General features: G+C 40.8%; 1 protein-coding gene across 7 annotated transcripts in view; it reads right to left on the bottom strand.

The window, feature by feature from the left end:
- LCOR (ligand dependent nuclear receptor corepressor) overlaps positions 1-22230 on the bottom strand; it is a 95397-nt gene that overhangs the window by 38911 nt on the left and 34256 nt on the right. For 5 of the 7 annotated variants that reach the window (XM_054163805.1, XM_054163808.1, XM_054163810.1 and 2 more), the window contains 3 exons: positions 12436-12568; positions 8049-8336; positions 5027-5120 (listed from right to left, as the gene is read on the bottom strand). In XM_054163805.1, the coding sequence (XP_054019780.1) occupies positions 5027-5120; positions 8049-8286 (332 nt within the window). In that variant the 5' untranslated portion in view covers positions 8287-8336; positions 12436-12568. Of the gene's footprint in view, positions 1-927; positions 2011-5026; positions 5121-8048; positions 8337-12435; positions 12569-22230 lie in introns of those variants that run through there. The other 2 variants (XM_054163807.1, XM_054163804.1) reach the window with 2 other exon arrangements.

Here is a 22230-nt window from a genome sequence, read left to right as displayed (position 1 = left end):
TTTTCCTTTTTTTTTTTTTCTCAGTATCACAGTAGTTTGTTACACAAATCCCCCTTCCCCCAGATTAGAGTCATTTAAACTAGTTGTTGGAACCACATAGTTTAGTAAACTCAGGATCAAGTCTGTAAAAAGCATAAAGGTCACAAAGAACCATAGTTCTGTTATAATGAGGCATACCCTAATACATCATTTAGTGTACCCTGACTGCTCCTGACTGTGAGAAGCTCGTCTTTTGTGAGATAAGGCTACATCCTCAAGCAGGTGAGTCTAAATATCACCCTTCAAAAATATCAAACAAAATTACAGCGAAGGTAGTGTTACAAGTAATTAACTGACATATTCTGAAGGTAGTGTATGTAAGTTTTCCCTCCCCTCTGGGTGAGCACTAAGCAGACAATGAATGGTATGCTTAATTCAGAAAGAAAGTAGTGGAGAGCCTAATTAAACCCAATTGATTATCCATCTAATAAACGAATCTGAGTTCAAGAGAGGTACCATTTCTAAACAACTTGATTTAGCTTACATCTTTCAATCAACTGGATCAAAGAAAACGAGGGGGGAAAAAGATTTCTGAAACATTTTGAAGAATGACAGTCTGATTTTGACTTGAAAAATGCCTGGTTTTAGGGAAGTATCAGTTTAACAAAGTGGACTTATCTCTATAAAGGCAGACATGAAAAATCCAACACCAGAAGTTCAGGCAGGCTCTACCGACAAGATGTCCACTTCCACAGATCTGCATTCTTTGTGAGGTAACTCAACTCTCTATTACAGAGAAACATGCAAAAGGCCAAAGCAAAAATAACAAAAACAAGTGGGGGTGGGGGCAGGTGAAGGAGGGAAACTGCACCATACCAGGCTAGAAAAATTTACAGATGTGACATTCAGAGCACACCTTTCACCTGTGTCCACAAGCGTTATGCTGAACTGCAAAGGACAGAGCATTGCAGTAAACAGGAGAATCAGGTGTGCTCAGTGGCGGTTGAACTATGCAGTAGTGCTCACCCAGTTTGCAAAGTAATTGGCACTCTACAACATCCCTACTCATCTTTCAATTCATTCGCACTTTGTGCTGCTTCTCCCTGGGGATCTAATTCAATCTTTACTGAAACATCCTGCCCCTCCGACCTCATCAATTTCATTTTTTTCTTTGGAGGGTTTTTCAAAGTGCCCAGCCTCTCTTTAACTTTGTATTCCAGTGTACTGTGGGGGATCCCATAAATACTTTGAGCTTTGGAAACACTCATTTTCCCGCTCATAACCACAGAGATTGCTTCCTCCAGTATCTCGCTGTTATACTGTCTGTATCTCCCTCTTTTCTTCCTAGGTTGCTTGGAGCCAGGATCTCCCTCTTGATCTGAGGTGGGATATGGCTGTCCAGAGGTAGACTGCTCAGCATCTGAGCCCCAGGAATCTGGTCCAGCATCCAGCAAACTTCTCCTGTTTTGTTTTGGAAGGATAGCCCTTAACTTTTTGCTAAGCGCGCTCTCCGTTTGTGAACCCATTACCAAAGAGCTATAGCTGTACTGGTCACCAGTGCGGGACTCCCATGAAAGGTCCATGCCTCGAACTTGTGGTATCTTTAAATCCACAGGAGACGAATGGCTCACGTCCTTTTTCCCATCCTGTTTAGTTTGAAGTGCCATTTTTTGAAAGGCAGAGTTTTCTGTAAGAAAAGGAAGGTCACTGATGTTGCTGAGTGCACCATTTCCCCTGAATTTCATGCGGCTGAAATTGAATTCGTAGTGTGGTTTTGCCCAAGAAGCCTCCCTGGATAATATTAAGTGCTGTCCATGATTCTGTAGTCCAGATGGCCCATGGCTGGCAACCGTAGAAAACTGGTTTCTGCTCAGCAGTTCTTCACTAATCTGGAGTGATCGAGCCAGCGGTACTTTAAGAGATGTGGAGTGGCCATAACCTTCCCTGGTTCCATCCTGCAAGCTTCTTGGAGGTCCCCCATCACCACTCTGTAGTCCCTCCGGATGGTGCTGGCTGGGTCTCCCAGGTCGCCTAATTGGATGGAAGGAAACTGATGTGAGCAGGACTTGCACAGGTAGGGAGGGATGGGTGAGGGGGCCACTCCTTTATTAGAAGGCCTTGCTTGGGTAACATCACTTTGTGTTATTTATTTTTTTTCTCTAAATTTCGTTTTTTACCTTAATTTTTTATCTTTTTAATCATTTCATTTTTATTTTTTAAAAAAAGTCTCAGCATCAGTCACTTTTAAAACTTCTTCGTTAAAAAAAAAAAACAAACAAACAACAAAACACAAACAAACAACAACAACAAAAAGGAGAAGCTTTTTGGGCAAAGGAAAAAAAAAACAAAACACAAAATCAAAACAACAAACCAAAAAATGAAACCTGTTGGCCGGTCTCTGGTTGGGTTCACAAATTCTCGGAGTAGAAAAGGCTTCGCGCAAGCGCCTGAAAATAGCACCTCAATTACCAAGTGGTGATCAATCGCCATAGGTCTACACACAACTGTGTTACTGGTGTGACGTTACCACTAAACAAGCACAGTAATAAAAGAGTAAGCCGAAGTGCAACACGTTCAACATGCAAATAGGACTGACTGCCACCCGCAGCATCCGCGCATAGGTGGAAACCTCGGATGGCCTTCGCTTACATCGCGCTGATGAATCGGGAAAAAAAAAGGAAGGACAACAACGCTTAGCAAGCCTCAGAGGTGTTTGCTCGACTTCCATTCAGCACCAAAGATGAAAGAGTGGATACTGCAGATCAAGGGAGAACACTGCATTACGCTGGACTTAGCAAGCTGCTCTCTTAGAGCAACTAATTCGATGTGTATCTATTAAATACATACACAGCCCCCTGAGTCTCGTTTGATATATAGCATGGCTAGGAAACAAGCGACAAAAAAAGAAAGATCTTAGCTCCCCAGCTGTCACCCAGATCAAGGGTTAACAGCAGAAAAAGCAGTATGTATTTTCACCATTTTCCTTCCATCACAAGTATTCTTTCTACGACACGAAGTATAACTACTGCAGAGAAACGAGTGTATTTTAATGCTTTGCTTGCTTAGCCCTTTGTAGTAACTAAGTCACGCTAGTTTCAAAATCCACCTCCAAACTTCTCCGTGTGCAACATACAGATGAGCTAAGAGACTAGTAAATCATTCTGGTTTAATGCTCTGGGGCGCTACACTGGTGTAAAGACCTCTTGCTAAGTCAGCATTAGTTAAGGATAGGATACGTACTGCTGAAAAGCTGCATTATTCTTTTTAACATCACACTGGGATTAAAAAGTCTTTCGAGAAAAGACATCCACTGAAAGGACCTGGTAACTAACATATCCAGTGCTTGATACGTATGCTTCTAGCTTCTCTCCAGGATGCAAAAGGTCACAGTTGAAGTGGGTAACAAGAGTCAACAAGGATTCCCATCAAAATGCAGAGAAATGACTGGAAGTTTGCTGTTCCAGAGAAAACTCTCAAGCATGGGGCACACTCTGCCCCTTCTACAGGCATCTGCATCAGAACGCAAACCAGTGACTCTGTGCTAAATAGAGGTCATTCTGGCAGCTACCTAGAACATGATTTCATTGATGCTAAAGAGACTGTAGTCACCCTCCTGTACCACACACCTGTACAAGTAACCACAGGTGCCAGCAATGCTGCATTCTCTGTGGACCCACAGACCTGAGCAGAACAGTGCCAGATTCTGGCCCTGTCGCGCCTGGGTGCTGGACTTTGGCCTTCGCTTGATACACAAACAAGGGAACAAACAATACACAGCCTCCATGGCTTCTGCTGCCGTGCTAGGAAAACAAAACTGGAATAAACCTGCTCAGAATTGAAAAAGAAGTGCTGCTGGGGAAGGTGTATGCTGACGAGCTTTGAAAATGTACTGAGACTGAGGGGTTTTAAGGGGACTGGATATTTTACTAACAGAAATATTCAATCGAAAAGGTAACCTTGAAGGGAGAAATCTGAGACAGTAAATGTTTTCCAAAGAGAAATCCAAAAGCTGTATCAATTGTTAGCAGTACATGGGCTTGGTGGTGGTGGCAGATTGTTAGTTCAGATTTCCTGAGTTTTTCAAAGGCTACTACAAAGCTAAATCCAGTAATTAAATGACAGTTTGAACAATATGCTGTTTCTGTACTTCACTTAAAAAATTGCCTTCTGCGGTAGCTTCGAGATAAAATTCTCCCATCAACACTGAAAAGCTCTCTTACTCCCAGTCAGCCTCTGCAATACAATTAACTCCATACTAAGAGTCAAAGAGTTTCTAAATGTATGCAATCAGTAACTCTTACAGACATGAAATCTAAAAGGAATTTTATTATGGTGGGGGTTTTTTTGTTTACAACATTCTTTCACACCTTGAACTAAGTAAGGCAAGGAGAGTATACCACGTATTTAAAACAACAAAAAACCCCACCCAAACACCCCACCAAAACCAAAAGAAACCAAAACAAAAGAAGAAAAATAAACCCTCCAAACTTGTTCAGTGCTACAATACAATTTCAAATCCAAAAAGCCATGTTTGAAGTTTTCTAAACTGCCAGACCCTCTCCCCCGGCCACTTGTCTTTTTTTAAGCTGTGGTTTATGATAGGAAATATCAACAAAGAGCATGCAGTTATTCAAATTTAATTCAGCTTGGTTCATCACCCAAAAATCACTACTACCTCTAAAATAAGCTTGCCTGCTAGCTAACTTTCCCCTAAGTGAAATGAAATCTAAGTTATGTTTAACTGAACTCGCACCTCCACAGACATCACTTACCACTAAACCCAAGAAGCAGATCATGGAAAGATCTCTGGCTAAGTAGTAAATTGGTCAAAATAACAGATATTAGAGATCTTAACTGTACGTTTAACCTGCTTGCAGTAACTCTTATTTGGCAGGTGGGGTGAAGATATTTGCCAAAAGGTACAAGCTGTAGAACGCATTACTCCAAAGGGTTAACACCAGAAGTTAAGTTAACATTAACAGGAGGTAAGCACACATTTTTAGTGGAACACCGTTTGAGAAGGTCATAGTAAGTTGCTCTCTCTTACCCATTTCCTGGAGTACTGGAGCACCCTGGAGAATGACTCAGAGAAGTGCTGCCGGAACAAGGACTCTTCTTAGTGGATAAATCAAGCACACCGTCTGTAGAGACAAAAGAATGACTTCAGTGCTTGAAGGAGCTGGACTAGCCATGTTGTCCCTTGACAAAACAAGTCTACAAGTCTTCTGGGCTGAAGACATTTACTTCACATCTTTTTTTTTTTTAAAACAAACTAAGGCTTGGATTTGTTTGTAATTGGGCTTACAAGTGACTTCAACATAGTCCTCAGAAATCACACCAAGAATTGTCAAAATTGAAAGTTCATCTGCTACAGGAGCTAGAGAGTAAAATATTATCTATAAATGACAGTTCAGGACATAATATAGTCCATTGCAAAGCCAACCCTCAGGGATCCCAAAATGAGACAATCTTCAAAGTCCTGAGATATTCTTCCCCCTTGAAGGGGGGCTTTAAGTCAGTATTTGATTTTCATTCTTCCTTTTTTAATCCATACCCATGTAGGAAAATTCATTGGAAATTTCAAACTGGAAACTCATTTTCAAATAAATACACACAGAGAAATGTGAGATTCCTCCTCACCTGGCAGCTAGTTTCAGCCTTATTTCCATGTCTCCAGTGGGTCCCTACTGGTAAAGCTGCTGCCTTTCCCCTCTCTATTGTGCCATTTTACTCCCTCTCTTCAATACACCGAATTGTTTTTCCTGCTAGACCGCTTCTTCCATTCTCACTAATGGCACTTCCTTACAGTCACCCATGCTCCTCTGCAAGCCCTTATGTAAGCTCTGCATTTCTAGGCAACAGAAAAGGAAGGGCTTTTTGCTAGAAAAGCCTTGCTCCTACTGCACTGAAAAACTTGAAGTTCTGGTCATTTTAATAAGGGCAACATTGTCATAGAAGCAGCACAGCCATCTGAAATTCCTGGAAGCTCTGAAACGGGGAATTTATGAGGCAAAGATAAATTAAACCTATTGGCAAGGTAAGCCAGAGACATTTCAGAGCTCCTCACCCATTACATCTAATCAAGTAAATACCACCCAACACAAGAACAATGTAAGATGGCTTTCAGATTGCTCAAAAGTTCTCATTTGACATATGGAGAAACAAACATGATAAACAGTGAACCAGAATTAACTTACAGAAAGCTGTTCCACCCACTGCATTTGGGAACACACCATAACCTAAACTTAAGGAAGCAGAGGATTCAATCTTCCTTCTGAACAATACTTATGCAGCCACAATACAGAGAAAGCAGATCAAGTAGCACCTCTTTTTCAAGGGGCAATACTAAACAGCACAGGCTGCTGCCAAAAAGGCACTTGCATCCAATGCTTCCTTTGTCAGAAGGGTCATTACAACCTAGAAGTCTCCAAGGGTAAGCAGGGCTAGCCTCACACCCCACGGAGGCTGCAACTAGCTGGGTTTCCCTCAACCCACTAGAGCGGAAATATAACAATATGCATCACTAGCAGGTTTTTTTTTAATGGCAGTCTGTTAAACTTCAAATTAATAACTTTGGCAAAACCTCTTCCCAATTACATTAAATGTAAATTGGGGGGAAAAAAATTACACCAGCAAACAGATTACTGCATCGTGTAATATGCACATGCTCTAATTCCATAGCAAGTGTTACAAACATAAATTATCTTACAGCTTTTTCCTCACATGGCAGCTAAAGAACAGCTCATGAACATGCTTTAGTCTTCACCATACAATTGTCTAATTAAAAGAAAACAACAAAGCAGAAGCAAACCCAGGTGTGTGTCTCTTTTTTCCACTGAAAAGCTTCACAATGAGAACATTTTACCATTTAGAAACACGCCCTTGTGAAATACATAAAATTAAATCCAACTAGCAACAAATACCTATCAGCTAGAAGAAAGACACCACACCACCTCTCACTGCAGTTTTGTAACTGAAGGGTGACAGCAAATTTCAGTTAAGTGCTGGGAGTGCAGTAAGTGTCCACACGTCCCAGCTGCACATTGTTGGAAACACAAAACGAGCCTTTTTACAGAAGCCTTCATAAACATAAGGCCAAAGAACGAAGGAACATCTACAATTCTGTATCAGCTAGCACAAGGGTGGTCGTTTTGATGCTGGGTTGTTTTTTTTTCCTGAAGGCACCTCTTCCACTTGAGGCTGGACAGCCTACTTTATTTGATAGAATAATTTTATTTCAGACACTAACACATTTCTAAAGGAGGGTGAAGAGGCTAATTTTAATCCTATGAGTAGGATACACTTATGCTAACCTCTATTCAACAGTTTGAGGGGGGAAAAAACAACAAACCAACCACAACGTTCACATGCTATAATCACTCACAGAACTTGCTTGTTAAAAAACCATCTCTGATGGAAAGAAAGGTTTTCAAATTAAAACAAGCTCTGCAACACTGTTACAAGTCATTCAATCTGTGCTCCACAGAACAAGTCTATTTTTAAGGTAAAGAAACATTTCTTCCAAATGCACCAACCTGGAAGTTTTGTAGGGTTCCTGGGTGTAATTTTTACAGCCTTCACAAAGCAAGCTCTCACAGACTTTTAAAAGTCAGTACTTGCATACTATGACCAGAAAGAAAATAAATCACTCCTTCAGTCAGACTGTGTACTGACCTCCAGAAAGGAGACAACATTATAGTTTTCATGACCAGGTGGAAAGTTGTCTTATCACAGTGAACTTATCTTACAGCAAGTGTACACATCCTGTTTTGGCAGACTGCTTCTTGTAGCTCCCAGCAGGAACAGTACACTTGCCCCCAGAGTCTGGAGCACATCCCTTCTCCTTGCCCTTCTTCAGAAAAAGTCTCTCATAGCTATGGGTCTAAATTCTTTCCAAAGCTCTCTTCTCTGCCAGCCACATCTAGCTGGTCGTTATTTCGTGTCAAAACATCTACCACTTCTCCACTGTACATTTTATGTCAAAGTGCAAACCTCTAATCGTCTGCTTTTGCAACAAGAATGCCATCAATGGATTGCCACAGGATGCAAGACACTGGTAAGAGTCCTACCTTGTTCACTAGGTTCTGACTGAGACTTTCTGACAGTAAGGTCCAGAGGTGAGTCTTGGTCAGCCATGAGAAGTTTGCTGAGCACAGGGTTCTGAGCAGTTGCAGCCGTGGGAGAGGAGGCGACCAGAGATGCTTTCAGCAGGCTTTGGTTCTTTGTGCTATTGGGCTGGCTGGAGTCCTGAGTAGAGCTATTTTTTGAGGTATATTCAGCAGCAAACTGTCGGATCATTCGCTGCATGATCTCACGGGCCACTAGGGGAATATTGGGGTCAGAGACCCTAGGACTGTCTGCAAATATTAGAGATTTTTTTCTTTTAAGGAAGCACTTTAAGTAAAACAGCTTTCATATTAAGTCATTGTTCATTTAAAAAGAAAAATCTAGGGAAAAAAAAAAAAGAAAAGAAAAAAAAAAAGAGACCCAAAGATAAAGTAGTTTCTGTAGAAAACGTACTTTAGTCTTAGAATACTTGAACAAGAATCATTGCTGATTATGCTACAACCTTCCCAAAATAACAGTTTCCTAAGAGAAATATGCAATCTCCTCTTTTGTTTTCAAATACAGAGGTTTGACCAGACCTTTAAGAGGTATGGAAATGGAAAGGAGAGCTAGACTCATGAAGAAAAGTACCAAATCACAAAGATCATTGAATTAAACAGGTTATTCAGTGGAAGAACAGAATAACTTACCTGCAGCTACAGGAGGGGAGGGGGAATAGAGGTGCAGCAGTCCCCTACAAATTTAATGGGAAATAAAGCCCTCTGATTCTTCAAAATAACCCACAAGAAGATCAAACGTTCAAGTGTCTTCCATTCCATTCTATGCATTCCTTTTAACCTTTCTATCACTGTGATCAATGCAGCGCCAGATATTACCCAAAAAGCTTTCACAGATAAAAAGCCCCCAACATGGGTCACATGAAAAGTAATGCTACTTTCTAAAAGAGCTGATCAATCTCTTAGTGAGAAATGTGAAGTGGAACAGGTAGACCTTCCAACTTATTTACATAAAATAGTATATAAATACAAAGGTATTTGGGGATAGGGACAGCCCAAAAATATACTGGCAAAATAAAATACCACCATTTCAGATGAGCAATTTGTGATGTCAAAGCAAAACTGTAGTTCCTAAACCACAGAAGCCAAGTCCTGCCACTTCACCTGAAACACTACTTGTATTCTCTGGTCAAATCAAGTTTAAAATAAGAGGAAAACAAAATTAAAACCAAAGCAACCAAGCCATAAAACAAAACAGACCAACCAAGCCCACAAAACAACAAATCCACAAATACTCCAGCAATGGCTCAAAAGGTTTAGTTTTCCATTTCTGAAGAAACATTCAGAGAAAATTGTGCAGTAGCAGAGCAAGCTACTGTTCCATTTTGAGAACTGCTTTTAAAGGGTTTACTTCTGCTTTTGAAAAAATTGCCCAGGTTGAAAGGTAATCTATTGAGTCTGAACTATTAGAAGCACTAACAAAATCTTTTGTGGGGCATCTCAGCATTAGATTTGCCTTTTACCACTAGTTTTTGACAAAAATGCATCAATCCGACAAACCAGCTTGAGAGTAAAGGGTGACTGACACGAAGGTTTGACCATGTAAGCTGCCCACAAATTAGAGCAGCAGTAAGTAGCTACTCTGTTTTCTGATAAAAAAATCATACCCAGCTTTAAATACTTAATGAAGGCCAAATTCCTTGCTGTTAAGTACAGCTTCTTAAATAAAAGACCTTATAGAGTCAAAACATGTATACTTACAGGGGTACAGTGACTAGAAACTTGTGAGACATTTATGTAAAGAGATAACTTCCTTGCAAAACCTATGGGATATTTAATTGCTGCCAAGAACTAGTCACTGGAATCTTAAGAACTCACCAAGAAATTAGACAAACTTGCAATTTAGGTACATTTGTATTCTTCCAAATGGTCCACAAAGACACAAGCCTGGAGCAACACAGAGAATTTTTTCCTGCTATGGTAAAATGTCTTCCATTTTTTACACTCTCTAGTACAAACCTGCTGAAGGATGTGTGAAAGACTCTAGGAAAGCCCAGAAGGACTCAAACTGATAGCATGATCAGACTGATGCCAATTATTTGGCACACGTTTGTATCATATACAAGTGGGGCTGGCAGGAATGCAGGGCTTTATGGCACCTTTAGAATCGTGCCTTTACTATGCACCCATGCTTATATGTACAATTCAGTAATGGTCAGAGCTGAATACGTTTCCAAATTCAGGAAGGAACCTCAGAAGAGCAGTATCAAACAAGAAAGGTATGGTTTAATTGAACCTTCAAAATGAAGGTCCTATCCTGCCACAAGGTACAAGTAATGGACAACTAGGTACTATCACTCTGCTTTTGCTGCCAAGTATGAATCCTTGACAGAAATGCCATGGGCACAAAACAGAGAAAGTGCTAAGATTCCTAGGCAGTAAACCAGTTCAGAAAGTTTGCTGATCCTGCTAATTACCTGTATTAAGTGCATGAGTGCACATCCTTGACATGCAACAGGCATCTGTCACAGAACATCTGTACTTCCTCTGATCTGCTTGGGCTACAAAACACCAGTCTCAAATGTTACTGGCAGTGAGGATGGAAAGAAAAGAACAAACAAATCACTGGCATGAAACCAGGAGGGCCAACCATCTCTGTGCAGCATCAGAGTTCTACCGTTCTTTCTATCCCCAGTGCCTGGGGATCTTACGGCAGTGGCATGAGTTACAATAATCTTTCAAGCAATCTAAATACAACCAAGCTTGACAATGATGCATTAAGGATTCAGAACTGACTTCCTGCCAGGCTTCGTCCCCTCCCTTATTACTCTTGCACCAAGTGTAGCTTCTGCCAGAGGAAGGAAAGCCAGGGAACGTACTAAAAAAAGTTCTCAAAGATGCTTAGACGTGTGAAGTAATTTAATCATCTTCATTCTGTGTATCTGACCATGGACAAAGTGTTAAACCCCTCATTAGCACACTGCAATGTCTGCCAATAGATTTTCAGCACTTAGGGCAGTATGCATTTCTAATAAGATATGCACACAAGTAATACATAACAATTTAAGCACAATGTTAAAAGGATGACGTCCTTAATAAGCGACTGGGAAGTGATGGAGCTTCATTTTCTTTTTCCTCTCACCTGGCAAGCAATGTGGGCAAAAAAGTATTTTCTCTAGATTTTTCTTTTCTTAAACCCCTTCTGGATTTAAAGAGAGGTAAGATAAATTTTTTTAAAAAGCAAAAGGAAACCTTAACCCCCAAAATAAAATAAAAACCCCCAAAGCACTGAAAAGGAAGACTTGGAACTAAAGTATTATCTGAACTATCAGTAGTAAGGCAATAGCTATCCTTCCTACCATCCTGAAGGCTTTTATACCTGATGCAAGACATCCTAATGCACAGTTTGTATTTATTCAAGTTATAAAAGAAAGGCTAAGATAACTCTTATCTGCTTAAAACACCTTCAAATATTTTGGTCAGCAGGAGAAAGGGCTGAGGACCAGCTCCAGCAATTTCTAATTTGTTAAACAGAAGCCTCACTCTGACCCCAGCAGACAGGTTGGAATTACTGATTTGGCAGATTTTCTGAACACATGGGTTAGGCTGATAAGTACAATGTACTTTCATTCAGGACGCATTTGGAAGCAGCCTCTGGATTCCTGTTTCTCAGATTGGCAGAAAACAACTAAATTAGTTTTGTGCCTTCCTAAGAGCAGAGAAGAGATGCAGAGAATTTGGATCTACTATTATTGTTCTGTGTATCCTGCAGTACTGATATTACAGATCTTTTGCTGACTGTGCATTGAATGCTCTCTATTTCCCCTTAAGCACCATTCCAACAGTATTTTATGCTGTGGATTGCTGGGGTGGGTAATGGATACAGACCTCAATGAGAAGACTACTGGCCCTTAAGAAAAACTGCGTTAGTGCAGACCCCATTAAAATTTAAACCCAAACAAACCCCAAACCAATCAACCAACAACAGCAAACCAAAAAAAAAAAAAACCCAAAGAAAACCCCACTGCCACGTGTCCCTCCTTCCAAACAGCCTGCTCACCTAAACATGGGTTTCATTGCTGGGTAAGATCTTATTCATTCCTCCCAAGAGTGCAAAAAAACCCCAAACCCTCAAAATGATAAAAAAAAAATCCAGTGTTCTCATGGAGAGATTTGTTTTAAATGTGTTACACACTTCCTCCATTCCAGGCCCCCACTGTTTTATTGCTACATTATTTGAGAGTCAATTTTTTTTTTACTACTACTAGAGAAGACAACTGAAAAATACTGAGCACAAAATGACAACTTGAACGTCAGATCTTGGATACCTGCATGGCATGCAACGTGACCAGTGAGATACAGCATTTCACATCCCCCCCCCCTTCAAACCAACCTTTTCTGTAAAAGACTGCATTGAGGAATTCTTCCGCTTGCCTTTCAAAACGAATGATTTTGGCTTGCTCTTGTCTAAGCAGAGCTTCTTGTCCAGCTTCCGAGGCTGGCTCATCCAGACTGACTAAGTGCTCCTGCAAAGATATTTAATATTTGTAAGATCTTCCTGACTCCAAAATGAATACAAGTTCCTTAGGCATTAAATATTCTACTTGATTCAGCACAGAGTTGGAGCTACTGAAATCACAACTGCATTTTTGACTGCTCCAGGACATTTTATTTTGTCCTGGCTTTTTTTTTGTAAGTGCAGTGGAAAGCTGTAAGATTTCATAGTATTATGGGAAGTAAGAGACTACTGGGAAGAAGATTTAGATCCTTGGCAACATTTGAATGCAGATTTCACATCTAGCACTTGTTCTTTGACTATTACTTTTAGTTCAAAGCAATAACTGAATGCAAAAACACCAAAGGCTTTCCTTAATTTACACAGCATTCATGCAACTGTGCAACAAATAACCAGCACTGACCAAAAACCAAGCTCAGTAATAGCTACTTTTAAGTGAACAAAACAAGTTAGCCGTTTACAACACCCACAATGAATTAAACTTTGTTCTGTCTCTTACAACTGGAAACAACTGAGTTATCTCAAGCATATTTCCAAACAAGTGTTTCAACTCAGGTAACTGAATGGTGTGAGAAGCCAGGATCAATTACAGAATCACAGAATGCTAGGGGTTGGAAGGGACCTCTAGAGATCATCTAGTCCACCCCCCCCGCCAAAGCAGGATAATTACTCGTTTTGAGCACAACTAAAGAAGCTGGAAGACAGTGGTTTAAAAAAAAAAAAAAAAGAGAAATCTAAATGCTTGGGTGCCCTTCCCCCCCCCCCCAGACACACACCACATTTCTCATTTCCTTCACTTTAATATCTTGTTCCTCCTTAGGAGAACAATCTCTTTCCTAGCCCTCTTCCTCCATTTTCATTTTAAACTCTATTGAAGTAACCTGTATTTACCTACTGCAGGAACACATACACAACACTCTTTGGGTTTAGGGAGTGTTTTGTTTTGTTAACCTTTACAAAGTATCAGTTACCATAATACCTAAGCTGCAGCTGGTTTTTAAGCTGCTGTTATACAAGTTGATTTCAGGTTCGTATCCTCATGAGACTAGAAGGGAAGGAAAGAACTGGCAATTTAAGGACTGGCAGCACTATTCACAGTAAGTGAAAAGAAGTCATTCTTAAGTTTGCATTGTTTCAAAGACAAGAAATGTAATGAAACAAGGTTACATAACCAGCCCCTAGTAAATTAACGAACACGGCAGTCACATGAACTACGTGCAAAGGGTAATCACACGAAACACTGTGGACTCTGGCCTGAACAACATGGGCCCTCCCATTCAAATTTGTAATTGAACAGCTTCCAAAAGTTCCCCATCAAAAGTAAAGGGAGATGCCATCTCCTACAGGGTACAGAGACAAAGCAGTATTTTATGCAGAACCCAAAGATGAGGAGCACGCAATGACAGAGGTGGCAGGTGAGTAAAATAACATATCTGCTGTGAGGCTGGAAATAAAGACCCCACAGAGTGACTGATGGAGAGACTCCAAGCTTGCTCTCAAACCTGGTGGCTGTCATAGGAAAGATAAGTGGTTTTGAGACAGTCTTAAAGAATATAAATTCAAACCAACAGGTTAACTGTAACAAAAGCATTCACCTGCATGCCGGGTAGACTTGTACCAATAACCAGCTGTAGCGCTCCCACAGTTCACTGGCATTTTGTGAGCACACTGAAAATGCAGTTGTACTATTGCTTATATTCAAAACATGTGAGGTATCTGAACAGGCTTTCACAGCTAAAATATTCATGGTGAAAAATCCCAGTATTTTCCAAGGAGTTACTCTTCAAGTGAGCCTTCTCAGAATATATTTGCATTCTCTTTTTGAAGCTGTGTTTCTGCGTCAGACAAGTTCAGTGCAAGATGTGCCTGTGCTACTGACAGCCATTCTGAGCCAAGCTTCATTATCTGTTAGGCATTATCAGGACACCTGTAAACTCAGACTATCAGTTTGTGTTAAAAGTAGACATTTCTGCAAATTAACTAATAACAGAGGTAATCTAGGCACACAGATGTTTCAGAACAATTGCTGGAATATCTCAACATTTACAAACTATTAAGCTTCACTTTAAAAGGAAACAGCACAAACTGGTGCACAGAGATTTGGCTACGCAAGATCCATTTGAGTTCATCAGCATGCTCTAGTGAAAGTCCCACAAACCACTGCAAAAAAAAAACCTTTCTTTTTAATTTACAGATTCACAGATTGCATCAGGTTGGAAGGGACCCTCAAAGATTATCTTGTCCAACCCCTCCTACAGTGAGCAGGGACACCTACAAGTAGATCAGGATGCCCAGGACCACATCAAGTCTGACCTTGAATGTCTCCAGGGATGGGACCTCAACCACATCCCTAGGCAACTGTTCCAGTATTTTACCACTCTCATTGCAATAAACTTCTTCCTTATGTCCAACCTAAATCTTACCCTGTTCCAGTTTAAAACCATTGCCCCTTGTCCTATCACCACATGCCTTCACAAATAGTGTCTCTCCAGCTTTCCTGTCCCCTTCAGGCACTGGAAAGCCACCATAAGATCTCCCCAGAACCTTCTCCTCCCCAGGCTGAACAGCCCCAATTCTTTCACAGCCTGTCTTCACAGGAGAGGTGCTCCAGCACTCTGATAATTTTTGAGGCCCTTCTCTGGACCCACTCCAGCAGGTCCCTGTCTCTCTTGTGTCAGTGGCCCCAGAGCTTGACATATTACTCCAGGCAGGGTCTCACCGGAGCAGAGCAGCAGAATCACTTCTCTCGACCTGCTGGCCACGCTTCTTTTGATTTAAAGGACAAAGGGAGAATTCAGAATTGAAGGAAACATTACCTCTTCAATCTGATCTGAAACTCTGCCCTTTGACAGACTTTACAGCTCTGGAAGAAGCCTAAAATAAAAATAACCCTTGCCCGACGCAGTGCACTTCAAATCTTCCTAGTACTTTGTGCAACTAAGATAATGCATAGTAAGTACTAGCCTAGCAACTCGGTGGAAACCGAGCTCAGTGGCAGCATGCCTCGCTCTAAACAAGTGTACTTTACATTACTCATAGAAAGGTAATGTATAAAGAGTACAATTTAATCTACCTAGGCTAACTAAAGCTGCACAATTTCTATGCAGAGAAGGAATGAAGCAAAAGGGATCAGTCAGAACAAAAAAATTGTAAGTGGCTTACAATGGTGAACAGCTGAATAAAGGATCATTTGATCTGCATTCAGGAGGGGGAGAGCAAGGCAATGGCAGCACTGAGTTCTTACTCCTCAAACTATGGAGCATGCATTTCTGTACATGGATGATTTTTGTATGATGTTCATGAAAAGATATAAAGGCAGTGTGCCCAGGTGGCCAAGGCCGCCAATGGCATCCTAGCCTGCATCAGAGAATGTGGCCAGCAGGAGCAGGGAAGTCATTCTGCCCCTGTGCTCAGCACTGGTTAGGCTACACCTTGAGTACTGGGTCCAGTTCTGGGCCCCTCAGTTCAAGAAGGACATCAAGACTCTTGAACATGTCCAGAGGAGGGCAACGAGGCTGGTGAGTGGTCTCAAGCACAAGCCCTATGAGGGGAGGCTGAGAGAGCTGGTGTGGTTTAGCCTGGAGGAGGCTCATAGGAGACCTTATTGCTGTCTACAACTACCTGAAGGGAGGTTGTAGCCAGGTGGGGGTTGGTCTCTTCTCCCAGGCAACCAGCACCAGAACAACAGGGTATTGGATGTGGCACTTGAAGCCATCACGAGGTGTTGGGTGACAGGTTGAACTTGATGACCTCTGAGGTCTTTTCCAACCTTATTGATTCTATGATTCTATCTATGAAAATGCAGATAAACAGTTACATATGAGAGTCAGATTTAACATTGTGCTTCAGCTGTTTTCTGGCATTTGCAGTACAGCAAAAATATACTGGCAAGACTTCTTATAACCATTATTTGGATCCACCATCTTCTGTCTTAACCTCTCACTCTGCAGTTCTGAATCTTTTGAAGTCTTCAGTACCATCATGCAGTAAGAAGAAAATTCTACCAATATTTAGATAGCATCATTATTGGTTACAAACACCAACCAGTTACTTTTACATACTATTTATAACACAGCATTGGCTCTATTCTCTTTGTGCTTCTCTTCAGGTGGGAACCATGGCCCAGAGCACCCCTGGAATCTCATCAGTGAGCACACAGTACCACTATATTGAATAATATTAGCTTTGGGAAAAGATACCTGGAGAGGTTTGCACATGCTCCTAAAGGGCTAAAGCTCTTTTTGTATGCTAGGATATACAGAATAAAGTCAAAGAACCTTAGAAATGCATGGCTCAGGTTCTCAAAATGCAAGGTCAATCCATGACCTTGAGAGACCACATAATCCTGGACAGCCCAGCCTTGTCAGCACTAGTGCTGGATGCTCATTGAGACCCTCATTGTAGGGAACGTTGATACAGCAATTCTAAATGCTAAACTGCTGACATGAAGAGAAAGCTATGATGCAGGCTATTTTATAGAGATATTACAATGGCAGCTTCATCTTTAAGCCACAGGCCACAAGCAGAGAGAGCAGGAAGCACCCACAAGCTAGAATAGTCAAGATCATTCCTGTCCATCTTTGTGGAGGAAACAGAGGCAGGCTTCCCACAGACCGCTCACACCTGACTGGCCAACCCATGGACCTTAGGGTGCAGTCCAGCCTCCCATCCCACCCCTCAGCAAGACCAGAAACAGTAAGAAAGGAATGTTTCAGCCTCCCTAGGTTGCCTTCTCCAACACTTCATTTTTCTTAAGACAGTACAGGGTTTTTAACTCCTAGCCAGTGCAAAGGAGAATAATCTGCTGGGGTTCTTTTGTAGACAAGTCTTTTTCTTTTCTTTTTGCAGACTGTCTTCTTTCCTTATACATTCGAAACCAAGTTGTTCCTGTTGCTTTTATTTCAGTGCTATTCAGTTTGTTTACATCTCTCTTAGAATGCTACACCCAGCTGAGGCTTCACCAGCATCTAAGTTTTCCTCTCCAGGTGTTAAGACAAATTGCCTCTCCTAATATAGCCCCCAAAATAGTTCACTATTTTTACTGCGCTATCACTTTTCAAACACCTGTAACTTGTCACTTGAGAAAACAAGTTTGTCTGGCCCATTTCTCAAGTTTATGAGGCTCACTTTCAATTCTGAGCATGTCCTTTAAAGCATCTACAGCTGTTGCCAGCTTGGCATCACCTAGAAATGCAGATAGTTTAATTAGTTGTAAGACATCTCTCGCCACTGAACAGACATACTTCTGAAGTAAGAAACAGTATTATTTCCTTATTAAGATGATTAATGTCAGATTTATCACATTCCAAACAAATTTAACTTGGCTGATCCACAGCTACTGAAAATCACTTATCTATAGCAGAGAGAGAGGGAAAAAAATAATCATCAGTGTTAGTGCAATATGTTGACACTGCCATTTATGCAAAAGCAAAACTGTAACCCCACATTACTACTGAACACAGCTGGAGATTATCACAAGCAGCCTCTTCAGGTTTTAGCCTCCACATCAAATTATTTTAAAACCAGCCAGTGCAAAATTGACACTCTAAATGCTTGAGTTTTAAGTGATGAAAGCCATTAAAAATGTTTTAAAGCATCTTCCAGTGCACTTAGGATCTCTGTACCTGGTTTAAACATCTTCTAAAGCCATCAAAAAAAAAAAAACCAACAACCACACAACCATAAGAGTTCTGTAACTTCAACTAATTTTCAGGTATTTCCTTTGCCATCTTCAATTATTCTACAAGTTAACACTTTAAATGATAGTGGCAGCTTCACTCCGGAATTATTCAGGTACTAAACACGGTTTACTTCTTATTGTTTAGATTCCTCCACAGAGAAAGGACTCCAGATTCAGAGGCTACTATTATGGCTAAGCATAATCAAATAATGACGTATTACCTTTTAGATGTTTGTGTAAAGCAATTACCCAAAACCTTTCCAAAATACCTAAATCACACCCAAGTAACTCTGAATTTTAAAATGCCTCCTTCCCAGGCTGTGCTCTCTCACACTTCTTCACAACTGAAGCCATCATTAGAGGTCCTTATACCGAAGGCTGCGCTTTGAAGACCAGGCTCAACCTTCTGCCATCAACAGCGCGAGACTCCAGAATGTGCTCCTAGAAGTCATTTTCTCTCTTGCTATTTTTGTAGCTTAAATATATCTATAAAATAGTTAATGTGCTTAGCAGCATTATCCGTCTTGTTCTGCTCTCACCAACTAACGAGATTAGTTGTGCGTCTGTCATGTCCCCACCCTCCTTTTTCTTTATACACATGAATTGTTTTATGTCGCTCCAGATAATGGCATTTTCTTTTCCAAATGAATGTACTCAACTGAATTCCCTTTACAGACTCTTTTTACAGTTTCTCCTCTCACTATTGATACTTTCTTGTGACCTCACCTATCTGCACCTTTTTTTGGCTTGAGCTGCAGCTATGAGCAAATGACAGCCAACAGACTGCACCATTTGACACAAATATTCTACAAGGAGCCACAGATTTCTTCTGTAATGACAGCTGTATCAGTTTATTTAACAAGTCATACTGAAAAAAAAAATTAAGAACCATAATTGAAAAGAGATAAGTACACTTAAAATTCAATTCATCTGTACCGATGAGTACCACAAGCTTTTAGAAGGAAAAGCTTCACAAACAAAAAACTCAACCTCTCTGCAAACTGTGCTAGCCTACATTTTCCCTATAAAGGATAAAACCTACAAGGAACTGAGAATTACCACATTTACAGATTATCAAATGAGAATTCACTGGGTTTGGTCAGCCTGCTTCCTCTCACTACAAGTATGCAGCCAGAGCTGTTAACAGTCTTTTTTCCCTTTGTCTTTCCTGTACCCAGGCACTTCTCCACACATGTACTCATGTTAATAATTTGGTAGCAGCTTCTCAGGTAACTAATTACTTCTCTGATCATAGCGTACTGGAACAGTTGTATATTCTGCATCATATGATGAAAGAGACAAAGTTCAGTTGCTAAAAAGCTTTACATTATTACTGATAACCCTTTGGATTTGAGCAAATAAGAAGTTTGGGAAGATTTCAGCTCCCTACTTTGTCTGCATTTTATTATCCCTTTCAAATGAAGATGCTTACATCCATTTTTCTATCAAAACCTGTCTTGTATTTTGACTGCCAAAAAAATCCATACATTTGCTCAGTATTTGCAAGAAGAAGTACAGCTACAAATAAATTAATCTTTTCAAAATACTTCAGCAGATGGTTCGCCATCCTTTGGAGAATTCATGTAATTGAATCCAATTGCTTGTAAAAGCAAGAACCAACGGTGCTGAAATGGGTGGGAGAGTAAGTGGAAGTTCCCCACCCCCCACCTTAAACAGCTCTGCCAATAAACTAAGATCGATCTCCAAATCTTATCCTGCAGTCCAGAACTCAATTCTCCTTAAGCACAACTACTGGTCTGGTAAGTTTTAGGTAGTTCTTAAATGGCAGTGAAAAACAGGGGGGCGGGGGGGGGAAGAAACACTGAAGGTTTTAATTGAATTTGTCAGACCAAGTACCTTTGTGTTACTCAAAGATGAAAATCAAGTACACTGATTAATTATTCCAGTAACACAAAAGGGGGCATTGGTTGAGATGTACTCCCTGGAAAAAAGGCCAGCCACAGCCACACACTGTTGTAATACCTGGCTTGCTCCCAGCTACAACATCAATTACACACCTCTTAATTCTGTAACTCAGCACTGTACAAGCACAAACCCAAATAGTTCCACTCCAGTTCTTTTCCTAAAACAGTAAGAGGATGCACATGAGCAATAATAATATAAAAGGCAAAATAGAGGATGTTGCATGGAAAGCACAACTGCTGCCTCTTTGTGCGCAGGAACACACAGGTCTTACAATTACAGAAGATTCAGCCTGCAGTTCCCTAACAAGAAGAGTTAAAGATATCAGTACAGATGTGGAATGGAAGAGATTTCAAATAAACCAACACCATTTCTAACTTAGTTGAGTCCATCAGTTGGGGACTGCCTGTCATTTGGCTAACCATCAAATGACATTACAAACTTTTTTGTGACAATTAAGTTTCTGGTGTTTCAGTTCAAATAACAGTGTTGTTAAATCCATACTATGAGGTTCATATTTAAATCTGTATTGCAAGCTAATAATGCCAGCAACGGCCAGCAGCACAGAAATTTGGTGTAGCCACAGAAGAAAGCAAACAATTCCCCATCATCTCTCAGCTGACAAGAGCTCACTAGGTCTAGAGGGAGCCATATTCTTCCTTCTCAACAAAAACCACACAACATACAAAACATTCAAAACCCCCTAACCCGACAGAACGAATATAAAAGCTGAAGCCAGGGAGAAAAAAAACCAAAAATCAACCAAACAACAACAGCCCACAAACCTAATTAAAAATCCTACATACTCCAAAGAAGCCCCATGCCAAGCATGAGGAGAATCACTGGGATTAACAGAGAAGTCACAAATCCGATTTGAATGGACTGGTTCACCCTCCTTCCCCACTCCCCCAGCCAGTGATCCCTGGCCGTACAGCAAATAAGCTTGTGCACAAAGCTCTATTTGCTGTCCCTGTTTTTCAGTCAGCTGTGAGAAAAAAAATGGTTTAAACCTCTACTTTTGGCTACCAAAATGTAAAGTGACAGAAATTGCTTTGATTTCTTTTTCTAGAAGTTATTCTACACAAGCCCACAGTGGTTGACTGAGGCTCCCACAGCCTTTCTTAACTCACATTTATCTCCATCTGCTCAGAACTTAGAACCTTCTTGCCCTTCACCGAGTGTCCTTGCCTAGTGATGCTGCATGCCCCTGCTACATTCTGTACACAATCCTAAAATCTCCTTAGGTCCCTGATGCTGAAACACCATGAAACACGTCAGAAGTGACCATGTCTGCATCTTTCCTTTGGCCTATTGAAAAGCCACTGGAGTACAATGAGAAACCATGTGAGGAACCTTAACATGCCACTAGCATAAGGAGCACATCACCATCACAGGCTACACTTTACTATGTGAAAACTAGAAAGAAAAGCCTAACAAAGTACATGAAAATATAAATAGTGGTGTCTCAGCTTCTGACTAAAGGTTGTTTAGAAGCTAGAAAAGGACAAGACAAGCACTGCATGCTACCCAACACACTATGCAGTGGACATTCATGTTCTTAGTTTTTGTCTTAACAACTACCAATTTTCAGGACCTTTGTTTTAGTTATTTTGGACCTATGAGGACAGTTGAGAAGTACACTGTCTGTTTGAAGATCTGCTCATACACTGTTGGATTCCTCTGGGATATGACCAGACCCTGACTACATCACCACATTTCCAGATCAGTTCAGTGGCTTAACTAGAACTGTGCTAAACATGGAGTTTTGTCTTTTTATGAGGTGACATAAGCAAAACAAGACAGAACTCCTTACAGCACAAGCACACATACAGCTTACCTGCTGTCAGTCTCAATGGAAGTATGGCTTAGATCTGTTCTAAATGGAAGCACTCCTAGCCATCCTCCTCACACCTTGACTAAAACTGTAGTACAAAACTAAGCCAAAACTGGCACCAAAGCAGTGACAATGTCAACAAAGTACTTCCTTTATGAACAAGCCATGCAGCTATACATGGCAGCTGCTGCAGACGAAAGACTGCTTTTGCTTTCTGAAGCTGATAAAGATCCAC

The sequence above is a fragment of the Dryobates pubescens genome, chromosome 8 (genome assembly GCF_014839835.1).
Source record: "Dryobates pubescens isolate bDryPub1 chromosome 8, bDryPub1.pri, whole genome shotgun sequence".
NCBI classification, from domain to species: domain Eukaryota; kingdom Metazoa; phylum Chordata; class Aves; order Piciformes; family Picidae; genus Dryobates; species Dryobates pubescens.
This window is presented reverse-complemented; position numbering and strand designations above follow the sequence as displayed.